The sequence below is a fragment of the Monomorium pharaonis genome, chromosome 7 (genome assembly GCF_013373865.1).
Source record: "Monomorium pharaonis isolate MP-MQ-018 chromosome 7, ASM1337386v2, whole genome shotgun sequence".
NCBI classification, from domain to species: Eukaryota; Metazoa; Arthropoda; class Insecta; order Hymenoptera; family Formicidae; genus Monomorium; species Monomorium pharaonis.
Window position 1 is genome coordinate 1,170,443 of NC_050473.1, and position 18,373 is coordinate 1,188,815.

Below are 18,373 nucleotides of genomic sequence, written 5' to 3' on the forward strand. Positions count from 1 at the left end.
TAGTAAGCGTTAAAATATCTGTCTTTTTCGAAAGGTTCGGAAAATTATTGAAATTATATTTTCCGAACAGAAATGACGAAGGGGAAAAAAATCGGTTATCAGAACCTATATCTTGATGAAAGATAAAAAATAGAAAACGTAGAGCACGTGTTTTTCAAGATTTTCGGAAAATTATCTTATCAAAGAATTATTGTAGCATATATCCTAACGTGATATTCGAGAACAATATCGCAAATTGCTGTAGGTAAATAAATGAGCTTTTACACATATTTCTGCGTTCCAAAAATCGGAAAAAAAGTCTGTTCGGCGTTCCAAAAGTAATAGAAAAAAAGACATTTGTCCACAATGGTTCCCGAAATCTGATGGTTGGCATCACTGTCGATTCTAGAGTGGCGCTCGTGTGAAAGGCGAGAGAGAGTAAAAACTTCGGGCTTCGGCCGCTTCGGGTTTCGTGCGCTAGTCAAGATGTTCCAGTCGCACGGGTCGTACGTAGCAAAATGGCCGCCTGAGTTGAGCGAGCGAATGAGTGAGTGAGTGACGTTTCTCTCGCAGGGTGTTTGCGATCGTTCGGCGCGCAGCTCTCGCGCATGAATATTCGCGCGTGTAAACGTGCAAAACACGGCCGTCGCAGCGTGTCACGTATCCATCTGCCTCGCCCGCGCGGAAGGTGGCCCGATCGTTGCGCGGCCGCAGGTGAGTGCGGTCGCGTTCCGCCCGCACGGCTCGTCTCGCCGCAAACAGGTGCATTTAGGTGCGTATTAATCGCATTTGCGTCCACGTACGTTCGCGTGACGCACGGGACGTCGACGCGCGGCGCCGACCTGTACCGGCGACTCGCGATATCCGCACGCCCTGAAATTGACGTGCGTGCGTGCGTGCGGGCGTGCGCGCGCGCGCGCACACATTCGCTCTCTTTCTCTCTCTCTCTCTCTCTCTCTCTCTAAGAGAGGGAGAGTTTGGTTAGACTTCGTGGACGTGATTTTTTTTCTTGTCGCTTTCAGTGGGCGACATTTAAATGACAGAACTGGACCCGAGCGACGCGACTGACTTCGAATCTGTGTCTGTTTTCTCAATCGGAACGACTGTTTTGTCGATCATCGTAGAATTCGGGTTTGCCGTAAAGAAAAGACGCAGAAAATGTTATACGTTCTCCTAGCTCGCAGGTTTTTTCTTTACTGTCATTTAGTTTGGCCTTTAATTGTATTATCGAGAAAGTACATTTTAAAAAATTTAGTTTTCTTATTGAAATAATTATGCTTAGATTGAAAGTACTTAAAATATTGCATTGTTAATGGCAGAGACTAACAATTTTATGAATTAGCAGTGGAGACCTTAACAATGTGCTGAGCTAAATATAATTGGAACTATCTGCTTCACAATTTGTAGGCTCATATTTTCAATTCATGTGTATCAATAAATACATAATTTTATTTCCGAGGTTCTATGATACATGTAACATAAACTGTATGATTAAAAATTACTTATTGATGAAAATAAATTACAAATATACCTTTAGCTTCATTATTTCTAATAATAAGTATAAAAAATTAAAAAATTTTATATTTAATTTATATTTATAAAAATGTTTTAAGAACAAATGAATTTATCATTTGTTATAGTGTAAAAAATTTTTGTTCAATTTTATTTCGTCATTCTCTTATTATATTCAGGATAAGTTTGTTAATTACTGTAAAAAGTTGAAAATGGAATGTTAGAATATAATTTCTAAGTTATTTTGCATTGATATCTTTCAAGTGTTAGTTAACATAAAGCTACTCTTTTCAACAATACTGAGTCAGAATAAAAGAGAGAAAGAGACAAATGATCAATTTGTATTTAACTATACAATGTTAATTACATGCTTATGGAGCTCGAGCAAAAAATAGAAGGGGGAATTAATTTTGCTAATTTATGCTCATCTTATCGAACTATCAAGCTTTTGTCACAGTTGCACATCATACTTTGACCAAGGTACTTGATGTTTCGCTGACATTACGTTGACCCGGTTCGACTCGTGCCGAGAGGAAGAGGATCATATGAGACGACCGAATGATTAATGCGCCTGGTCCAAGCAAACTGGCCCTGGTCGCTCAGGCTCATGTGAACTCGGGCAATTAGCAATTGGCTAATTATACGGTTAACGAGCGATGAATAACGCAGTCGCGCGAATGCGCGGCGCTTAATTGCGCGCCGCAAATGGAACGGCTCTTCCTTCCCAGTCGCGCATTTTTTTTCCACGTTCCTCTTCCGCCGAATCACGGCCATGAACACAAACGCGGTTTTACCCCGTGTGTTTCTTACCTAATTAAGTTCGGCCTGAGAAGGGCGAGTCGCGAAAATGTGCGCCTTCACAAATATCTATAAAAACAACCTTGATCATTACATAAAGGGGCGTTTTAAAGGGTTAGCTGCTTCGTATTTTCATCTTCTGGCACGCGAATGCTCTATATATAAGATACATATACGCTCTTTGGAAGATATTCAATTTAGCTGACGTTTATTTATTACTTGATATTTCAATTGCATGTTGTTTAATGACCTCCAGTTTATTTATTATGGATATTGAAGAGGATATAATGTTTAGAATAATTAGGATAATTTTTAAACATTAAACTAAAGAATTCTGGTAAGTTTATGCTAAGACTATGCTTTTTGTTTTTGTTTCAGAGAGGCAATATTTTCGGAAAATGGATACTCGATGCAAAGCATAGGTATGCTTTCAAGATTTCGCCTTAGATTAAACCTTTTATCGTACTGTGAATTGATTTCCGTCTTCGGGCGAGACAATGCGAGAATAACTCATAATTATAAATGGTGGAAGGCAGAAATTTCGCGTTCCAGCTCAATACTAGCAATGCCTTTCTACTTAGCGCCACTCTGTTCCGGCGTACGGAAGCGCGAGAGATTCGAGAAATGAAAGACAAACGCTGCCTTTTGCGTTAACTTCAATTCTTCCTTTATACGAGGGAGTCAAGTGCCGGGTGTTTAATCCCGCTATTCAGTAGTAGTGCTATTCGCATTTCCACGATACGATCTACGCGGACCCTCCACGTCGCTCCGGATAGCTCGACTCCGCTTGCGTCGACGTCGTTAAGGGCCGAGATATATGAATGAAACATGGAAGTGGGATTTCAAAAAATGTAAAGAAAAAAATGAAAGATGCGAAAACGCGAGGAACGCGAGACGGCGATTTACGACCGGGACGTTATTCTTTTAAAAAAAAGTTTATAATTCTTGAATAAGTAACGTTGTCATTCGTTAAAATTTTTATGTATTATTTATTTTCAGATCCGTTGTTAACGTAACGCTTATTTCATCGCATAATAAGACGGTTAACTTTGAGAAGGATTTGATCGAAGATAGATGCGACAGTAGAGACGATAAACTATGACTGGCTAGAAGGACAGGCCGGATGATTCAGTCCCTTCTTCCTCGGTCACTGTCTCTTAATTGCAAGATTAGATAGTGTTGGCTGTTTCGTTGAGAAGGAATTCACTTGAAATTGCTTCAGGAACTCATGCCCGATGATATTTTTCGCGTTGCCGTGATGGAGAAGGGATTAAAATGAAATGAAAACGGGTCTCTCGGCGATCCCGTTTCTGCACGAGCGAGCTAATCCGGACTGTCAACGCGATCAGACACGCGATTCGTCTCGCAGAAGTTGTTCCACCGCGCGTCGCGTGTTCGGAAGTTTCTCGCGAGCCAGGAAGAAAGCGTTCCGCGCGAGAGGAAGAGAGGTTTGTCCCCCGGAGAGTCATGTTAGACGAGGCAACGTCAGATGGAAAACGGTGGTGGGTCACGGTACAGTAATGTGTACTGTTAAAGAGCGCGCAACAACGAGCTCGTTCGCCGGGCGCGAATCTGTTGCACGCACCCGCGTGCCTTTGCCCCCCCCCCCCTCACCCCTCCAACCCCTGTGCCTGTCTATCGCATTTTCGCCCTTTTACGCTCTCTCGCGCAAGATATTAATAGGATGCGGTGCGTGCTATCGCAGGCACGCATGCGAGTCTAAATGCCTCTCGCGAAATCAGCGATCAGTGAATTTCGCGTTTCATAGACGATCTTGTGAATCCCCATGCGGAGCATTCTTAATTAGTATGTAATGCTTGATAAATATTAAATGTTCTGGATATAGTTAACGACATCCGTTTGAGATCTTCAGGCGTTAGTAGAAAAAAAGATTGTTAAGATAAAAGTCTATTGCATAATATATGTTCTAGACTTTTATACAACTTTTACTCTGAAAAATCTAAAGGAAAGTTATCTGTCGAAAAATGTTTCATTACAAAAATTGTTAAAAAGGAATTATTAGTGCGCACATTTTTCGCAGTGTTGTTCGCACACAAAAATTTTTTGTCCTGTTTATCAGAAGCCATGAGAATTGCGGTTATTGCAGTTATTGTTCGAGCCTTGAAAGCTCGCGGTCGTGTTCGCACGGACCACAATCGCCCCACGGATACGGGGAAACGTCTTTTTTTTTGTCGATGAACATGACTTTCCACGCGCGAATGAAACCACGTCGTTCCTGGTGAAATGTGCGCGACGTGGATTGTGGTCTGCGGCTCGTACAAAGGCGTTTCAATAATGAATCACGAGCCGGAGTTCAGAAAACATTGATGTAAACAGAAATCTCCGGGTCGGCCTTGAAATGCGTATGAACCATATAATTATCGTGACTGCGTAATCTATTGAAATTAACATAGGCTGCACCGCGTTGCCGTTTCCCTCGAGCATTCCGAGATATTTTATACGTATGCGCGTTAAATATCGCCGTCATTATCGAACGAGGCTTCTTGAAGCCTTTTTCTTTGCCTCTGTTCTCATCGCGGCTAGCCGAGTGTGCGAGAATATTTGCTTTCCAGAATATTTGTCTTACCTCGCGTTTCTCCGATAGACGTGAAATAAATAGAGCCACTTCGTTATGTAAGAAGCGATATTCATACATCGTCAGTTTGAAACAGAAGGAATATAAAAATTCTCTCGGTAACAAACGATCTTCATAAATAGTGCATTATGATGCACTATTCGAGTATCGATGCAAACTTTTGTACAAGTATATTAATGTAGAACGTACCTACGAAAGTAGAATTTTTATCATTGAGTTATTGACAATATGTTTTATTTGTCAATTTTTCGAGTGTGTGTGTGATACGTTACGCAGAGTTTTAGAAGACGCGCATTTTTTTTCTGAATCATAGATATTGGAGGCATAAATAGTTACTTATACATTCATACGCACACAAACGATTGCAAATATGTAGCACGTAACTCTCTTAAGCATCTCGCTGCACGCGATAGAACAGTTTTGTATAGTGCATTTTTTTTACATACCGGTAGAAATTAACGTCGCGTGCAGCCGATAATAAATTTCATTAGCCTGAAATCTATGCGGCTGTGCAGTCGGGTTACCTGACAAGCGCGATGGAACGTGTATTACACGTACGCACCTTGCATTCAGATTCGATATTGATATTCAAGGCGTTTCGTGCCTGTCGGGCGCGGTTTTTTTGGTAGGTTTTTGACTGTACGAAACTCCACTTTAACGTAGAGATGAGGGAAGGTGGTCCCATTACATATCTGACCCATAAAATTGGACTTTAATTTTTCTTTCCTTACGTTTATCATGATTTTTATATTTATTACTGTTGTAAAGAGCAACACGAAGCGTATAGTCTCTTGCAAGCTTTCCTTAACATATATCTTGAACTAAGTCATCTCGTCTCTGATATTTTCTTTTCTGCGTGTTGTGTACTCCCCACGACGCTGATCATTTATCCGTCTCTCGAAATACTGAGCAGGCACATGACAGAAATGCGACTATTTGAGCTTACGTAATGGGAGCGATTCGCATATTATGTTGCGCTGCAACTATACCTTTTCGCGTGACATAACTCACTCGTTTCTCTCTCTTTCTCTCTCTCTCTCTCTTTTATTTCACAGACGGTGTGAGCCAAGGATAGACTCGGTTGAATTATTCAATATTCGTCGGCGCGATGGATTTGTTTCTTCTGTTACCGCGTTTGATCATAATACGGATACTGACGGGAAATCGTTGTCGAGAATCCGTAGCCGGCGAGCATTTCCCTTAAAAGCTATTTTCCTGCGTTGCCGAGCGCTTCTTACGTATGTTTCATTCATTCCAGCCGGCAGGAATATTTCCGCACGTCTTTCGCATCGTTTCGACAGATTGATTTTATTCGCTACTTCTGTGTGTCTGAGATACAACAAAACGTATTCGAATACGAATGTCAGAGTGAATGATTTATGATTTCTCGCAGCAGATTTCCTCTATCGGAAATGTATTTATTTCGCAGTGGAAATCAGTAGGTCGCGCTTAGTCAGGTTCGGGATAATAATAGGCCTACTCTACCACGCTTATTCGTGTTACAATCGTCGCGAAAAAAAAAAATACACGGCTGGTGTGTGACTCATCTATCATACACGTTCCATGTACGGTCGTGCGGCGCATCGTAATACGGCGGATGAGCATCGCGATAGCGTACGCGTCTTGAAACAATAGGCACTTAGATTAACTACTGTATATTAAAACCCGACAGGCGGTTTACCGGATACGTATGCTGCTTGAATATGCATCGAGCTCTCAATTCGCCTAACGAGTTTTATTAATTATCGCTTCCGTGCGTTACGTCGCGCCTGGGATAATTGAGTTGTCTCCGCTTTAAACATTGTCCATCATTTTGCACCTTGTATTTTTATAAGACGACACACTCTGTTGTTTCGTCGAAAGTACCGGCTATTTTTACTGAAAATACTTCACTTGTGACTTCTCGACTCGATGATCCTCTGTTGACGAGATTTGTCGAATGAGTTAGTTTAATTATCTAATTTGTTGTTCAAAAAACACGATAAAAAAATAAAAAATGATTGTCTACTTATTCTAAAAGATACAATCATTAAAAAATGTAAAACAAATGGTTACACACGTACGCACGCACGCACACACACACACACGCGCGCGCGTGTGTGTGTGTGTGTGTAGAGAGAGAGAGAGAGAGAGAGAGAGATTATAGGCATAAAACATTAATGTTATTAATCATTTAATATTAATAATATTAATCATTCAAAAGTAATAAAAAATCTTTTATTTTTAAAGAAATTAAAATTATATTTTGATATTGTAAATTTCTATCACGTTTGTGTGTTCTTTATTCCCTGCATTACTTTTACACGAGTTATGAATGTACTTATGGATAGAACATTACTAAAGCATCTTATTTAATGAGGCAGGCTGATAAATGATGTCTGAGATTCATGAATGCGCTTCGTTCTTCGCAGGTTGATAGAGCCTACTGTGTGGTAGCTGCCATGCCAACGTACCACAATGCGGGTGGTGGATACCCAAATGTGTCAGCGCCAGCGCGACAAGCAAAGCTCGACGGCAATCAAAATCATCACACTATCCCTTCAAACGTAGCGTCTCATCCCCTTATACAAAACAACATTCAACAGCAACAGCAGCAGCAGCAGCAGCATAGCGTTTCTTCCAACCTGACTGTAAATAGCATTCCGTCCCTTCCAGTGTCGCCAACGATGACCACGCATTCAAGCGTCACCACCTCGAACATCACGACGCATATGAACACCACGTCTTCGCCAGTGATTCTCACCTCGAATGCCATTAATCCGGCGGCCAATACTACTGCGTTGCCGGCTAATCCACGACACGAAGTGAAACTGAATGCAATGCCGTATGTATCATTATTGGCTTAGTTTAATCCTTTAGCTACGGGTGAGTTGAACACCGGGAGCTATATCGCTGTACATACAGCTCGGCCGCGTAACGCGATCATAACAGGGGATCATAAAAAGAGAAGGAAAAAGGGAGACTTTTAAATATTTTGTTTTTGTTACAATTTTTACACAACGACGAAAACAAATATCGAAATTTAGAAAAGTCACTAGTATGTGTATTGTTCTAAATAATGTAAATCGTTTTGAGGAAAGCTATAGTAATGAAGTTAATATAACAGTTTGTGAAAATAATTATTTAAAACGCAATACACATTGATATGCGACAGATAAAAAATTTGATGCTGTCAAAGTGCAGTTAAACTATTTTAAAAAATTATAAACTTTTATTTAAAATTTAAATGTGCAGATGGTTTCATGGGAAAATATCGAGGGAAACGGCAGAAAGGTTGTTACGACCACGAGAGGACGGTTTGTTTCTAGTTCGAGAGTCGACAAATTTCCCTGGGGATTACACGCTCTGTGTGTGCTACCAAGGGCGTGTACAACACTATAGGGTGAAATATAAAAACAACCAATTAACGATCGACGACGAGGAATTTTTCGAAAATCTGGCTCTCTTGGTTGAGCATTACGAACAGGATGCGGATGGTTTATGCACGCAACTGATGAAATCTTTGCCAAAACAGGGCAAGCAAGATTTCTGCGTAGACCCAAAGGCATTCGTAGAGGCTGGATGGGTAATTCAGACTCACGAATTAGAGTTAAGAGAGTGTATTGGAAAAGGAGAATTTGGGGATGTGTTGCTAGGCGTTTACAGAGGGGAAAGAGTCGCGGTGAAAATGCTGAAGGATAACAGCGAAGCGGCACAAAGGTTTCTGGCTGAGGCAAGCTTAATGACCTCCTTGATTCATGACAATCTGGTTAAGTTACTCGGTCTCGTTTTTAATAATCAACACATGTACCTGGTTACGGAGTATATGAGCAAAGGATCCCTGGTGGATTATTTGCGGTCGAGAGGAAGATTACACGTTTCGAAAAAGGATCAAATTAATTTTGCATAGTATGTATTTAGAAGCAAATTAAATATAAAATTAGTACCTACATTGTATGGATTGTACAATATTTGATATATTGTAGCGATACGTGTGCCGGTATGGCGTATCTGGAATCCAGACATGTTGTACATCGAGACTTAGCGGCGAGAAATGTTCTTGTAGCGGAGGATAATTCTGCCAAAGTATCTGATTTTGGTTTGGCGCGGGATGAAAACTTTTCTCTTGACGGTGGAAAACTGCCGATCAAGTGGACTGCACCAGAGGCTCTAAAACAAAACGTAAGTATATTATAACTTGGAAGTTACGAGTGAAAACATACTTTTTATACTTATGTATCATGTTACTGTTTCCAGAAGTTTTCAAATAAGTCTGATATGTGGAGTTTCGGAATTCTTCTCTGGGAAATCTATTCCTTTGGTCGTGTGCCGTATCCGCGAATTGTAAGTGATATTGTACATTAAACTTTTATACGAGAGACATATACGATATATTTTCTTCATGTTATTTTTAATTACAGCCTTTAGCCGATGTCGTAAAGTGTGTAGAAAAAGGATACAAGATGGAACCACCGGATGGATGTCCTGCAGAAGTTTATGATATTATGAGACAGGTAGATTAAATTTTTATCTCTTATATGTTATATTATATCACGTTTTACTCAAGTATGCTATACTTCAACAGGCATGGGATTTACAACCAGAAAAGAGACCGAGTTTTCATGATATAAAAGTAACACTCGGCCAGTTAAGAGCTGAGTACACCAAAGGCGTGAATTAAGAAAGAATGAATTTAATACAACTTATATATACTTAGCGAGAACTGAAAAAGCGGGGACTGGAACGCCCGAATAATTTCTCGTTTTCAGGACGAAAATAGTGATTTTTAATGTTTCTGTTAGAAGGGAAGTGTCAGGACTTCGAGTGTACATTGTATACAAAACATAGTATTTGCTTTACTTATATTTATTGTTACTTTAGTTCTTGAAATGTGTGGGAAGAATTTTAATTTTTATATAATAATATTTTGCACACACAAGCATTACCTATGGTCAATTGTGCCTTTGTCCAAGTTGATGTTCTTGACCAGGAAATTCAACTTGTACATAATGAAATCCGAATAGTATTCGGGAAGAAATCGACAGATATAAAAGATCCGTAATCTGCCTACTACTTAATTTTCGATAGTCACATTAGGAAGTTTATTATGATAAAAACAGCTTCGTGACTATCAATTGTTCCAAGTGGTTCAAGGTTATTTTAAATTACAGCACAAAAAAGTGACGTATTATATACACTATGTTAAATTTAGATGAATTATAACTTATACTTTAACTATGTTATATGCTATTCACAATCTCGTCCATTTAGTTTTAATCGGTTAGTATTTCGTTTTTTGTTAAAATTGTGTAAAAAAATTTCATTTGCAATTTATATTGTTATGAGAAAGTTTTGCCTAAGCAATTATAGTTTTATATTGCAAGTAATTAAACTTAAATGTTTAGTTGCTTAAGTTCTTTGATCAAAGATTTGTCGTAAGAAGTATTAATTTTTAACTAAATTATATTACATTACAATATATACACCATTATTTAAGTTTTCTTATGAAATATTTGACTGCATTAGTGGTGTAAATGTATCTCTCTGTAAATATTTTTGTATATAATTTATCCATCGAAAAAGGATAATATTTCAAGAATAATTAATATTGGTTAAGAGAAGATTGATATTGATTAATAAAAAAAATCTTTACATTCGAGACTAACACGTATTACGAACAAATGTCTATACAATTATACATAATTGTATCACGCTAATAAATAATTCGTGATCTTATGGCAGCATCATTCTATACCATTCTTTTGTATTGTTTACTTTTCATAAAATATATATTCTGCCAATAATAATAACGGACTAATTATAACTATTTGACGGCCGTATTTCGCTAAATGGTAGCCGTGAGCTACAGAGGAAATCAAATATTTATGCTTTAAAATTTCAGGCATGTGACAAGATCTATAAAATTGCATATTACGTTCTTGTACGCAACGTAATTTAAAAAATTAAATTTTTTATTAAAAATGAAGATATTTAATATATATCTTTATAACAATTGTGAAATGCCGTGTATTAAATTGACACTCTATGTTATGCAATAATTTATTAAACTTAAAAAGTGACATGGGGTCACTCAGTTCCTTGATACGAAATCTTTTATAGAAGCAGAGATAGTCTTGACTGATGAAATATTTCACAATAATAGGTTCGATCTTTCTCTTCCACAAGTGTCTCTTCAGTCTGCGGTTAGACATAGTTCTCTATAAGAAATTTAGAAGTATTTATCTTAAGATCCGTTTGTAACTTTGATATTACGGTATGTACTTGAGGTACACGTATTAATAATATGTATTAATATGGCTCTAACTGATATTTTGAATTGCTTTTTTATTGCGAAGTTTAATATTTGTACGTATTTATAATCTTCAAATACGCATGAGTTCTTCCAACTATAAATTTCATATTACTCATGTAAATCGCCAATGTCATCTCCACTTTGACATTTCAAATCCAAGATAAAACATCTTGTTATTCGTTGAAGAACATTATATTTATATAAATATATAAATATATATATATATATATATATATATATATATATATATATATACATAAAACAATGTCGCGTATGACATTGTTATTATACTTGTGTATTTTGATATGTACACGGGATTTCGTTGTTGCGATATTAGTTTTCTTATAACAACCAATGTGTCCGTTTATTTTATACTGATAATCGATCGATTAGAATGTAAGAAATCTATAATATATATTAATAAATTAGAGAGATTGCAAAATTATGCGAGAGAATTAAACTGTACTTGATATGCATGTGTTCACGTTGTAACGGTATGGTGTGCTGATGTGAGTGTATGGTACGTGTGACAAATACTTTTTCCATTCTTGCAACTCTTTTATAGAGTCTGGAATGAATGATTTTGGAAAAGTATTGAAATATATTTATCGTCGTACTGTTGCTATGCCACGATTCTAAAGATTCTCATTAGACAACTATAGCGACAAGAGAATAGATCACTGACGAAAGAATAAAAGTTATTAATAAAGGAAAGACGTTACACTATAGTTGCGTATTTTAATCAGCCTTTAACGAGACATAAAGAACCATAACATACCTTTATAATTCTTAATTATTTGTTAGTATTACGTATTATCCTAATTTCTATCAGGTATTAGGTATCAATAAATATGCGTTGATTTTCGTGCATATTCGCATTTATTTTAGTTTGCAATCCGAGATAATCGTGAACATTTATCACGAGTTCATTACTGGCTGTAGTATTATCAACGACTGTATATTCTCGTATGGTAGATCTGTTATTAATTTTAGTATCATCGTACGAATATCCATTAAAAAATTGTTTTTCAGGCTCATTTTCATATTTCCTTGTTTTTAATATTTTGCTGCTCGTTATAATTCTTGATAATGCCCAGAATTTATTGCTACTCTTCGATTCGCGTATTTCGTTTTCTTTGATCGTTTCTATGTTCTTTTTATATTTCGCTTGACGAGATTGAAGTACTTTTTTTTCAGTATGTTTCAAAAGAGAAAAGGGATGCGGATAATCCTGCGAATTTAGAGAATTTTTCAATCGACTACGTATCAAGAGACTCTTCTGCACTTTGTAAGGTCGACCCAGATCGCGCGTAAGTATTAGGTCACAACTGTGATTTGATGTATCGACCAATAAATATCTTGTATCATTTTTTTGGTCTTCAATTATTGAATGTTTTATTTTATGTATTTCATTAGATTCTTCTTTCGTAGAAATCCGTAATAAATTTTCGTCGAGAAAATCACGTCTGTTACTTCTGGAAGTTTTATAATTCGTACTAAAAGGAGCATTGGCGAAGGGATCACAGTCTTGCGAGATCGATTCGGGATGATCGCTTATCGGAATGTCTCTTCTAACGATATCAACGTTTTTATGAAATATCGCGCAACGAATCGCACATAACAGTCTTTCATTCAGCGATATTATTTTATTAATGAATGCCGTTACGCGGTTGCTAATTATAGAAGGTAGTTTCCAAATTAAGCTTTCTTCGTATTCCGTATTGGAATGATAAGGCACGTTATTCTTGGAAAGAATCTCTAAGGTGCTCCCTTCTACGTCATTGCAGTGAGATAAACGTTTTGTAGTCGTAATTCTTGCTTTCGTTATCGGATTTGGATAAGTTCCCACGTCATTTCCGTTTTTCTCATTAGCTGAGTAAAAAAAATTTGATTTAAATTCTATTTTATACTTGATATTCTGAGCAGGAGTGTGCAGAATATAATTTCTGGAATTATATTCTGACGCAGGCTAATAAAAAGCCATTGCAAATTATAAAACGAAAAAACGAAATTACTTTTTCTCCTTTCTAAATATAGGTATGCCAATATAAAAAAAAAAAGAACTAATGACTCACCTGTTACACATTTATGTAGATTTTTGAATGGAGGAAATATATTTGTTCCTAATAATGCAGCGGTTGTATTTTTATCTTCTTTGAACATAGTTTGACATTGATGATCGAAGCAGAGCTTCGGCAGATTCAATTTCTTTGAGAATATATTCTCCGAGTGATTTTTTCCGGTAATATTGTGCGCGACGGGACTTCTTGCAAGACTTTTTATTGAATTGCGATTACTTAATTTTTCGATATCCGGATCGATGGTTATATTCATTTCTCTTTCGCTTGTTGCCATTTCCCCCTCAATTCTTTGCTTTCTTTCGTATTCATGGTTCTTATCGTATACGATATTCGTCATTAATGAAACAATATGAAATCTTATTTTCTTCTTGCTTTTGTTTATTGGTACTTGACTCGCGCTTCTCTCTATCATCGTGGTTGATGATACAATTTCACCGTTTTTATCTTCCGTTTCATCCACGCGTCTCTCTGTCTCCGGTAATGTTTCCTTTGAAATACCGTCTGATGACTTTCGTTCCGTTTTCTGCCCATCCGAAATTAGATCTTCATTTGCGACTCCCGCGGTAGCTGTAGCTCTCACCTCTCCTCGATCAGTTTTCGACGGTGAGACATCTCGCAATCTTTTAATCTCGATGCCCTCAATTGCCTCATCTCCCCTCGTAACTGTAATTTCATCTTCTACTTGCTTTTTAAATTGTTGCAAATTTGAACCTGCAAATTCCTGCCGATTCTGCACTGCCCGATCGCAGCTTCGAATCACCCCGATGACATCTCGCGCTTCGCAAACATCCTCCTCCGCATCGACCCTCTCGCTGATCGCAATCACATCACTCTCAGAATCCGTTAAAGTCTTGACCGATTCGTCGTCGTCGACATTGACGCGCGCCTCGGCCATCCAGCGTTTTGCGCTACACGGAATGACCGCGTCACATCCCTCCGTGTCGATCCTCACGCAAACGTCCGGCGTCGCCAGGGATGACGCCCGCACGCGTTCCAAATCCTCGACATCACTGATCGCCGCCGCGTCTATTTCGATGATCCTAGGTCGGAGTTTTTTTTTAGCCTCGCCGATACTCTCCTCCGACGTGGTCCTGTCGCAGCACGCGCAGTTCTCCGTGCTTGAACGCTGTCGTACGGGAGTCGCGGGGCGTTCCTCCTTCGCGCGGTCAGCACCGGCACCATCGTCCGGTGGATTTTTGGGGGGGTTACTACGCGTGCCGGGTGCGGCGGGAGTGGCGACGGGTCGCGTAACGGTCTCCGGTTTGCCTGTGCATGGCTTCAGCAGCAGTCTCCTGGGGCTTCGCGGTCTTACGTAGGTGAACGGGTCTGGCGAGCGCGTGTCCGGCGGCAACGTGCCGTACAACCTCCGGGGATCCTCGATCCTCGGCGAGTAGCACGGCCTGGTGAACTGTTGGACGATGCGCGACGTCAACGTCGGCGCCGGCAGCATCGCGCACCGTCTGCGATCAAACTCTGCCTCCACTTGACGGATCTTATTCTGAACGTTGCTCAGCCGAGTCTCCGCGATCGCACGCTGCGACCGATACGGCGCAAAGTTTACGTTCACTCGCTCGTCGCACTCCTTCTGGCGTAGCGCCGATAGGAAATCTCGCAGTTCAGCGTCAGATTTAAGGGCGAGGATCGTGGGATCTATGAGATCGGTCTCCACCTTCGGGTACACCGCAAATAAAAAGCGTCATATTTAAATTTGCAATGCAAGACCGAATTTGATGTATTAATAAATGTAGAGGAGAAGGTGGTAATAATATAGCTCCCCATTTACATTTTATACTATAATTTTGTTAATAATTAATATTTTAAATTAAAACTTAACGGTTATATCCATTAAAACGTTGTTTATTAAATTTTAGATTCAAGGTTCTCAAATATTTATAAAAATGTAACGGCACTGCAAAACGAGTCGAAGAGTAAAAGGGATGGTGATATGGGCACTACAAAAATAAATGTAAAAAATAAATTTTGTTCAAAAAAAGTCACAATACTTTGTTACAAAATTATGTATTTATATGAAATAAATTATATTAGGTTAGAAAAAACTGTTGTAAGTGTGAAGAGAGATAAAGGTGGATAGACTTACTTAATTAATAAAGATAGGATTTTTCAGGTTTATACATAATCTCCTCTTTCTGTCGCAATAATAATTTATACATGTCACGAATTATTGTTTAACAATTAATAGAATGATAATCGATATATCAAAGAATTTTTTATATAGAGACGATCGACAGTGACCATATTACCAACACGCTTAGGTGGCTATATTAATAAAATCTTATATATGTCATTGTTTAACTTTGTATAACTCGAAATATGTACAGCCGGATAAAAAATTAAATAAAAAAGAAATACTCAAGTTTACAGGCAATTCGGTGATAATGCGTTTAAATTTAAAAAGAATGAGAAAGTATGTGTAATTAGATGTTAAAATATATCTTAAAAAAGTTTCGAAATTCTCAAAAGTAAAAATGCCTTATAACAAACATTGGGTACTGTGTATTGTCACATTAGCACAACTTCATATTGGCAGGCTTACCAAACAAATGATTCCATAAGTAATTACTACGATTCGTCAGCTAATAACGGAGATAATACGAGTGGCCATAATACCACCTTCTCCTCTATTAAAATGAAAATTCATTTCTCTCCAATAATTTGACGTCAATACCTCCACACCAACGCCTTGAATCTCCATTATCTTCTGATTGACAAGTCCCTCGACCTGTACCTTCAGCAAATTCATCTTCAGCTGTACCAGCGTGAGGATCGGGATGATATTCGGTGGCGGATTGGCCGTCATGTGTAGATTAATCAGCGCGTTCACTTGCTGCGCGTTCCTCGATTCCGTTAACAGCTGATCCTTTGTCAGTGCGCTTATCGCTTTCTGCGCCCTCGCCATCGTGTCCTCCATGGTGGTGGTCACATTCGAACCCGGCACTTTACGTAACACCAGTCGTGTGGCGGCGCACGGTATGACGCCCTGCATTGACAGAAATTGAGATGCCAGAGCTTGCAGATGTAGCGAGGACGGGCAGTTCCTCTTCGAGCAGATAGTGTCGTCGACGGTGGGCGCGCAACGATGCTCGTCCAGATCGGCCGTGGCGTCGAAACGACAGCCGGCGCGTAGGATACTTTTGATTTCCGCAGAGTCAACGTCCCCTTTCCGGCAGCATCCGCAATTCGCCGTGGCCTCACGGGTGCGAATAAACGGATCGCAGAACGGCACGGGCATTGGATAGGGATAGAACGGCGGCGGTGGTGGCGGATAGCAGGTGGTGGGATACATTAATCCGCTCGGTGGATATGTCGCTGGAGGCGAAGATGTTATTTGAGGTGCCAAAGGAGGCACGGCCTGCTGCTGTTGCTGCTGCTGCTGCTGCTGCTGTTGTTGTTGCTGGAGTGCTGGTAATGGCGGACAGTTGCCGGGTAGGATAAAGATAGGCGCGGTGTTACTAACGCACGCACGAATCTGGTCCAAAATATTCTGCGGCAGCTGGCCGCAGCCGGGATGAATCGGCGGTAAACCTTGAAAGGTTGGATGGCATGGATTCGTTGTTGGTTGCGATGCACCCGGTGCGCATTGGTGGGTCACTATGTAAGTGTCCGGGTGACAAACGTGAGTGAAGGGTCCTGGATGGACAGGAAAAATCATAATGAATAAGAAACAATTAATCACATTTATATCGGCCATTTCGGGCACTCGAGCCATTTGTGCTTGCTTTTTGTTACAAGATTTATTATTTAGTATTTTATTAAAAATTAGCCCGACTGTCCATATTTCATATATTGATTTTAATTAAAATGCTATTTTAATGCTTTTTTAATTAATGCTATTTTAAATAAATAAACAAAGGGAACCAATAATTACTTATTTAATTAGTTATCATTTCAAAAATATTATTGCTACACATGTAATTACAGAAGGATATGTACCGTGATAACGACAGATACGTTTAATTGTTTTTAATTGTGATTAATTTTTATCTAAAAAACAAATAATAATTTATTATTGTGTTTGAAAATATTAATAATGTAACTGCGAAAGAATATGAGTCATCGGCTGTTAAAAATTTTGACAGGTTCATTTAGTTTTCAATTAATTTTACTGCAAACAAACAAACAAACAAATAAATATATAAACTTCTCAGCTTTATTTTTAGTAAATACGCCAATTTAACGGGTAAAAAGTGGGACCAACTCAGAATGAATTTTATTTAAAGCACTTTAGGGTGAAATAATTTTTAAACAATTTACATGTATAAATTGCTTTGTTATTTACAACATTATAAATTATTATGTAATTTAATGCGATTGACATGATTGGCTTGTACCTTGAGAAGTTCCGGTACACGGACCGCATGCTGCAGTTTGCATCTGCTGAGTGCTGGTTTGCCGTTGTTGACATGTTGGAAAATTATACTGACTCGTCTGCACGGGTACGTTCTGACAGGGCGTGACCTGTGACATCGAGGCCGCGTTACAGGGCAAATTAATCATCGGTACCAGAGGCTAGATCATTGATTTGCTTTAACGAATTTAGATCCCCAGCTGCAGCTGTCGTGCCGTGTTTGTTCTCCTTCGTGATCAATAATGCATTATTCTATTCGCGGAGTGAGTTCATCCGAAATTTGGGAAAATTACACTTGAAAATTTAGATTTTGAATTGCAAATGATGGAAACGTCAAGCACGAGATGTTCGGTGCTTGTCGTTGCTCCCGTTAAGATTTGAAGTTTGTAGCGAACGAAATAAAGCACGCTATCGATAGTTCTTCACGTTTATCAATTACTCAACAGAATTTGTTAAAAGAGAATTTCTTAATTTGTTTTTTTCTCTCAGTTTCTCTCGTACGTTTGCTATTATGAAAACTTTGCAATTTGTGCTTTGTCTTCAAACTTTCAAATTCATTATGGGAGAGAAAATTTTTCTCTCAGCATTTAAAGTCCAAGACTCACGCGTCACTCGGTTAAAATAAATCCAATTAATTATATAGATCCGATTAGAGTGAGTACTTTCTTTAACGATGATAATCTCTGTATAATGCAATTTAAAGTTACTTCCACTTTTCTTCAGATCGATACCTTTTCTCCGATTAAATG

At 38.7% G+C, this 18,373-nt stretch overlaps 2 protein-coding genes across 5 annotated transcripts; one reads left to right on the plus strand and one right to left on the minus strand.

Moving 5' to 3' along the window:
• The first annotated feature begins 447 nt into the window (after positions 1–447).
• LOC105832175 (tyrosine-protein kinase CSK) lies at positions 448–10,668 on the plus strand. 4 transcript variants are annotated; one of them, XM_036289406.1, is made up of 9 exons: positions 448–751; positions 2,668–2,711; positions 3,289–3,791; positions 7,297–7,709; positions 8,120–8,773; positions 8,851–9,046; positions 9,125–9,208; positions 9,286–9,378; positions 9,450–10,668. In XM_036289406.1, the coding sequence occupies exons 3-9, from the start codon at positions 3,570–3,572 to the stop codon at positions 9,543–9,545; spliced, it is 1,758 nt and encodes a 585-aa protein (XP_036145299.1). In that variant the 5' UTR covers positions 448–751; positions 2,668–2,711; positions 3,289–3,569; the 3' UTR covers positions 9,546–10,668. The 4 variants fall into 4 exon arrangements, with proteins under 4 accessions (XP_036145299.1, XP_036145296.1, XP_012528342.2 ...); XM_036289403.1 differs by having other exon boundaries at positions 449–751; positions 9,122–9,208; XM_012672888.3 differs by lacking the exon at positions 3,289–3,791 and having other exon boundaries at positions 452–751; positions 9,122–9,208.
• Positions 10,669–11,902: 1,234 nt separating this feature from the next.
• Positions 11,903–17,776, minus strand: LOC105829239. Its single transcript, XM_012667944.3, has 4 exons — positions 17,608–17,776; positions 15,945–16,906; positions 13,253–14,927; positions 11,903–13,049 (listed from the first exon to the last, which is right to left on the minus strand). The coding sequence occupies exons 1-4, from the start codon at positions 17,771–17,773 to the stop codon at positions 12,013–12,015; spliced, it is 3,840 nt and encodes a 1,279-aa protein (XP_012523398.2). The 5' UTR covers positions 17,774–17,776; the 3' UTR covers positions 11,903–12,012.
• Between the last annotated feature and the right edge of the window lie 597 nt (positions 17,777–18,373).

Coding starts and splice junctions, on each gene's coding strand:
- LOC105832175 (XM_036289403.1), top strand. CDS start 3,570: ATGAAAACGGGTCTCTCGGCGATCCCGTTTCTGCACGAGCGAGCTAAT. Junction 8,774..8,850: donor GATCAAATTAATTTTGCATA/GTATGTATTTAG, acceptor GATATATTGTAG/CGATACGTGTGCCGGTATGG. Junction 9,047..9,121: donor CAGAGGCTCTAAAACAAAAC/GTAAGTATATTA, acceptor TACTGTTTCCAG/AAGTTTTCAAATAAGTCTGA.
- LOC105829239 (XM_012667944.3), bottom strand. CDS start 17,773: ATGATTAATTTGCCCTGTAACGCGGCCTCGATGTCACAGGTCACGCCC. Junction 14,928..15,944: donor TTCAAGGCGTTGGTGTGGAG/GTATTGACGTCA, acceptor GTGTACCCGAAG/GTGGAGACCGATCTCATAGA. Junction 13,050..13,252: donor TCTACATAAATGTGTAACAG/GTGAGTCATTAG, acceptor TTTTTTACTCAG/CTAATGAGAAAAACGGAAAT.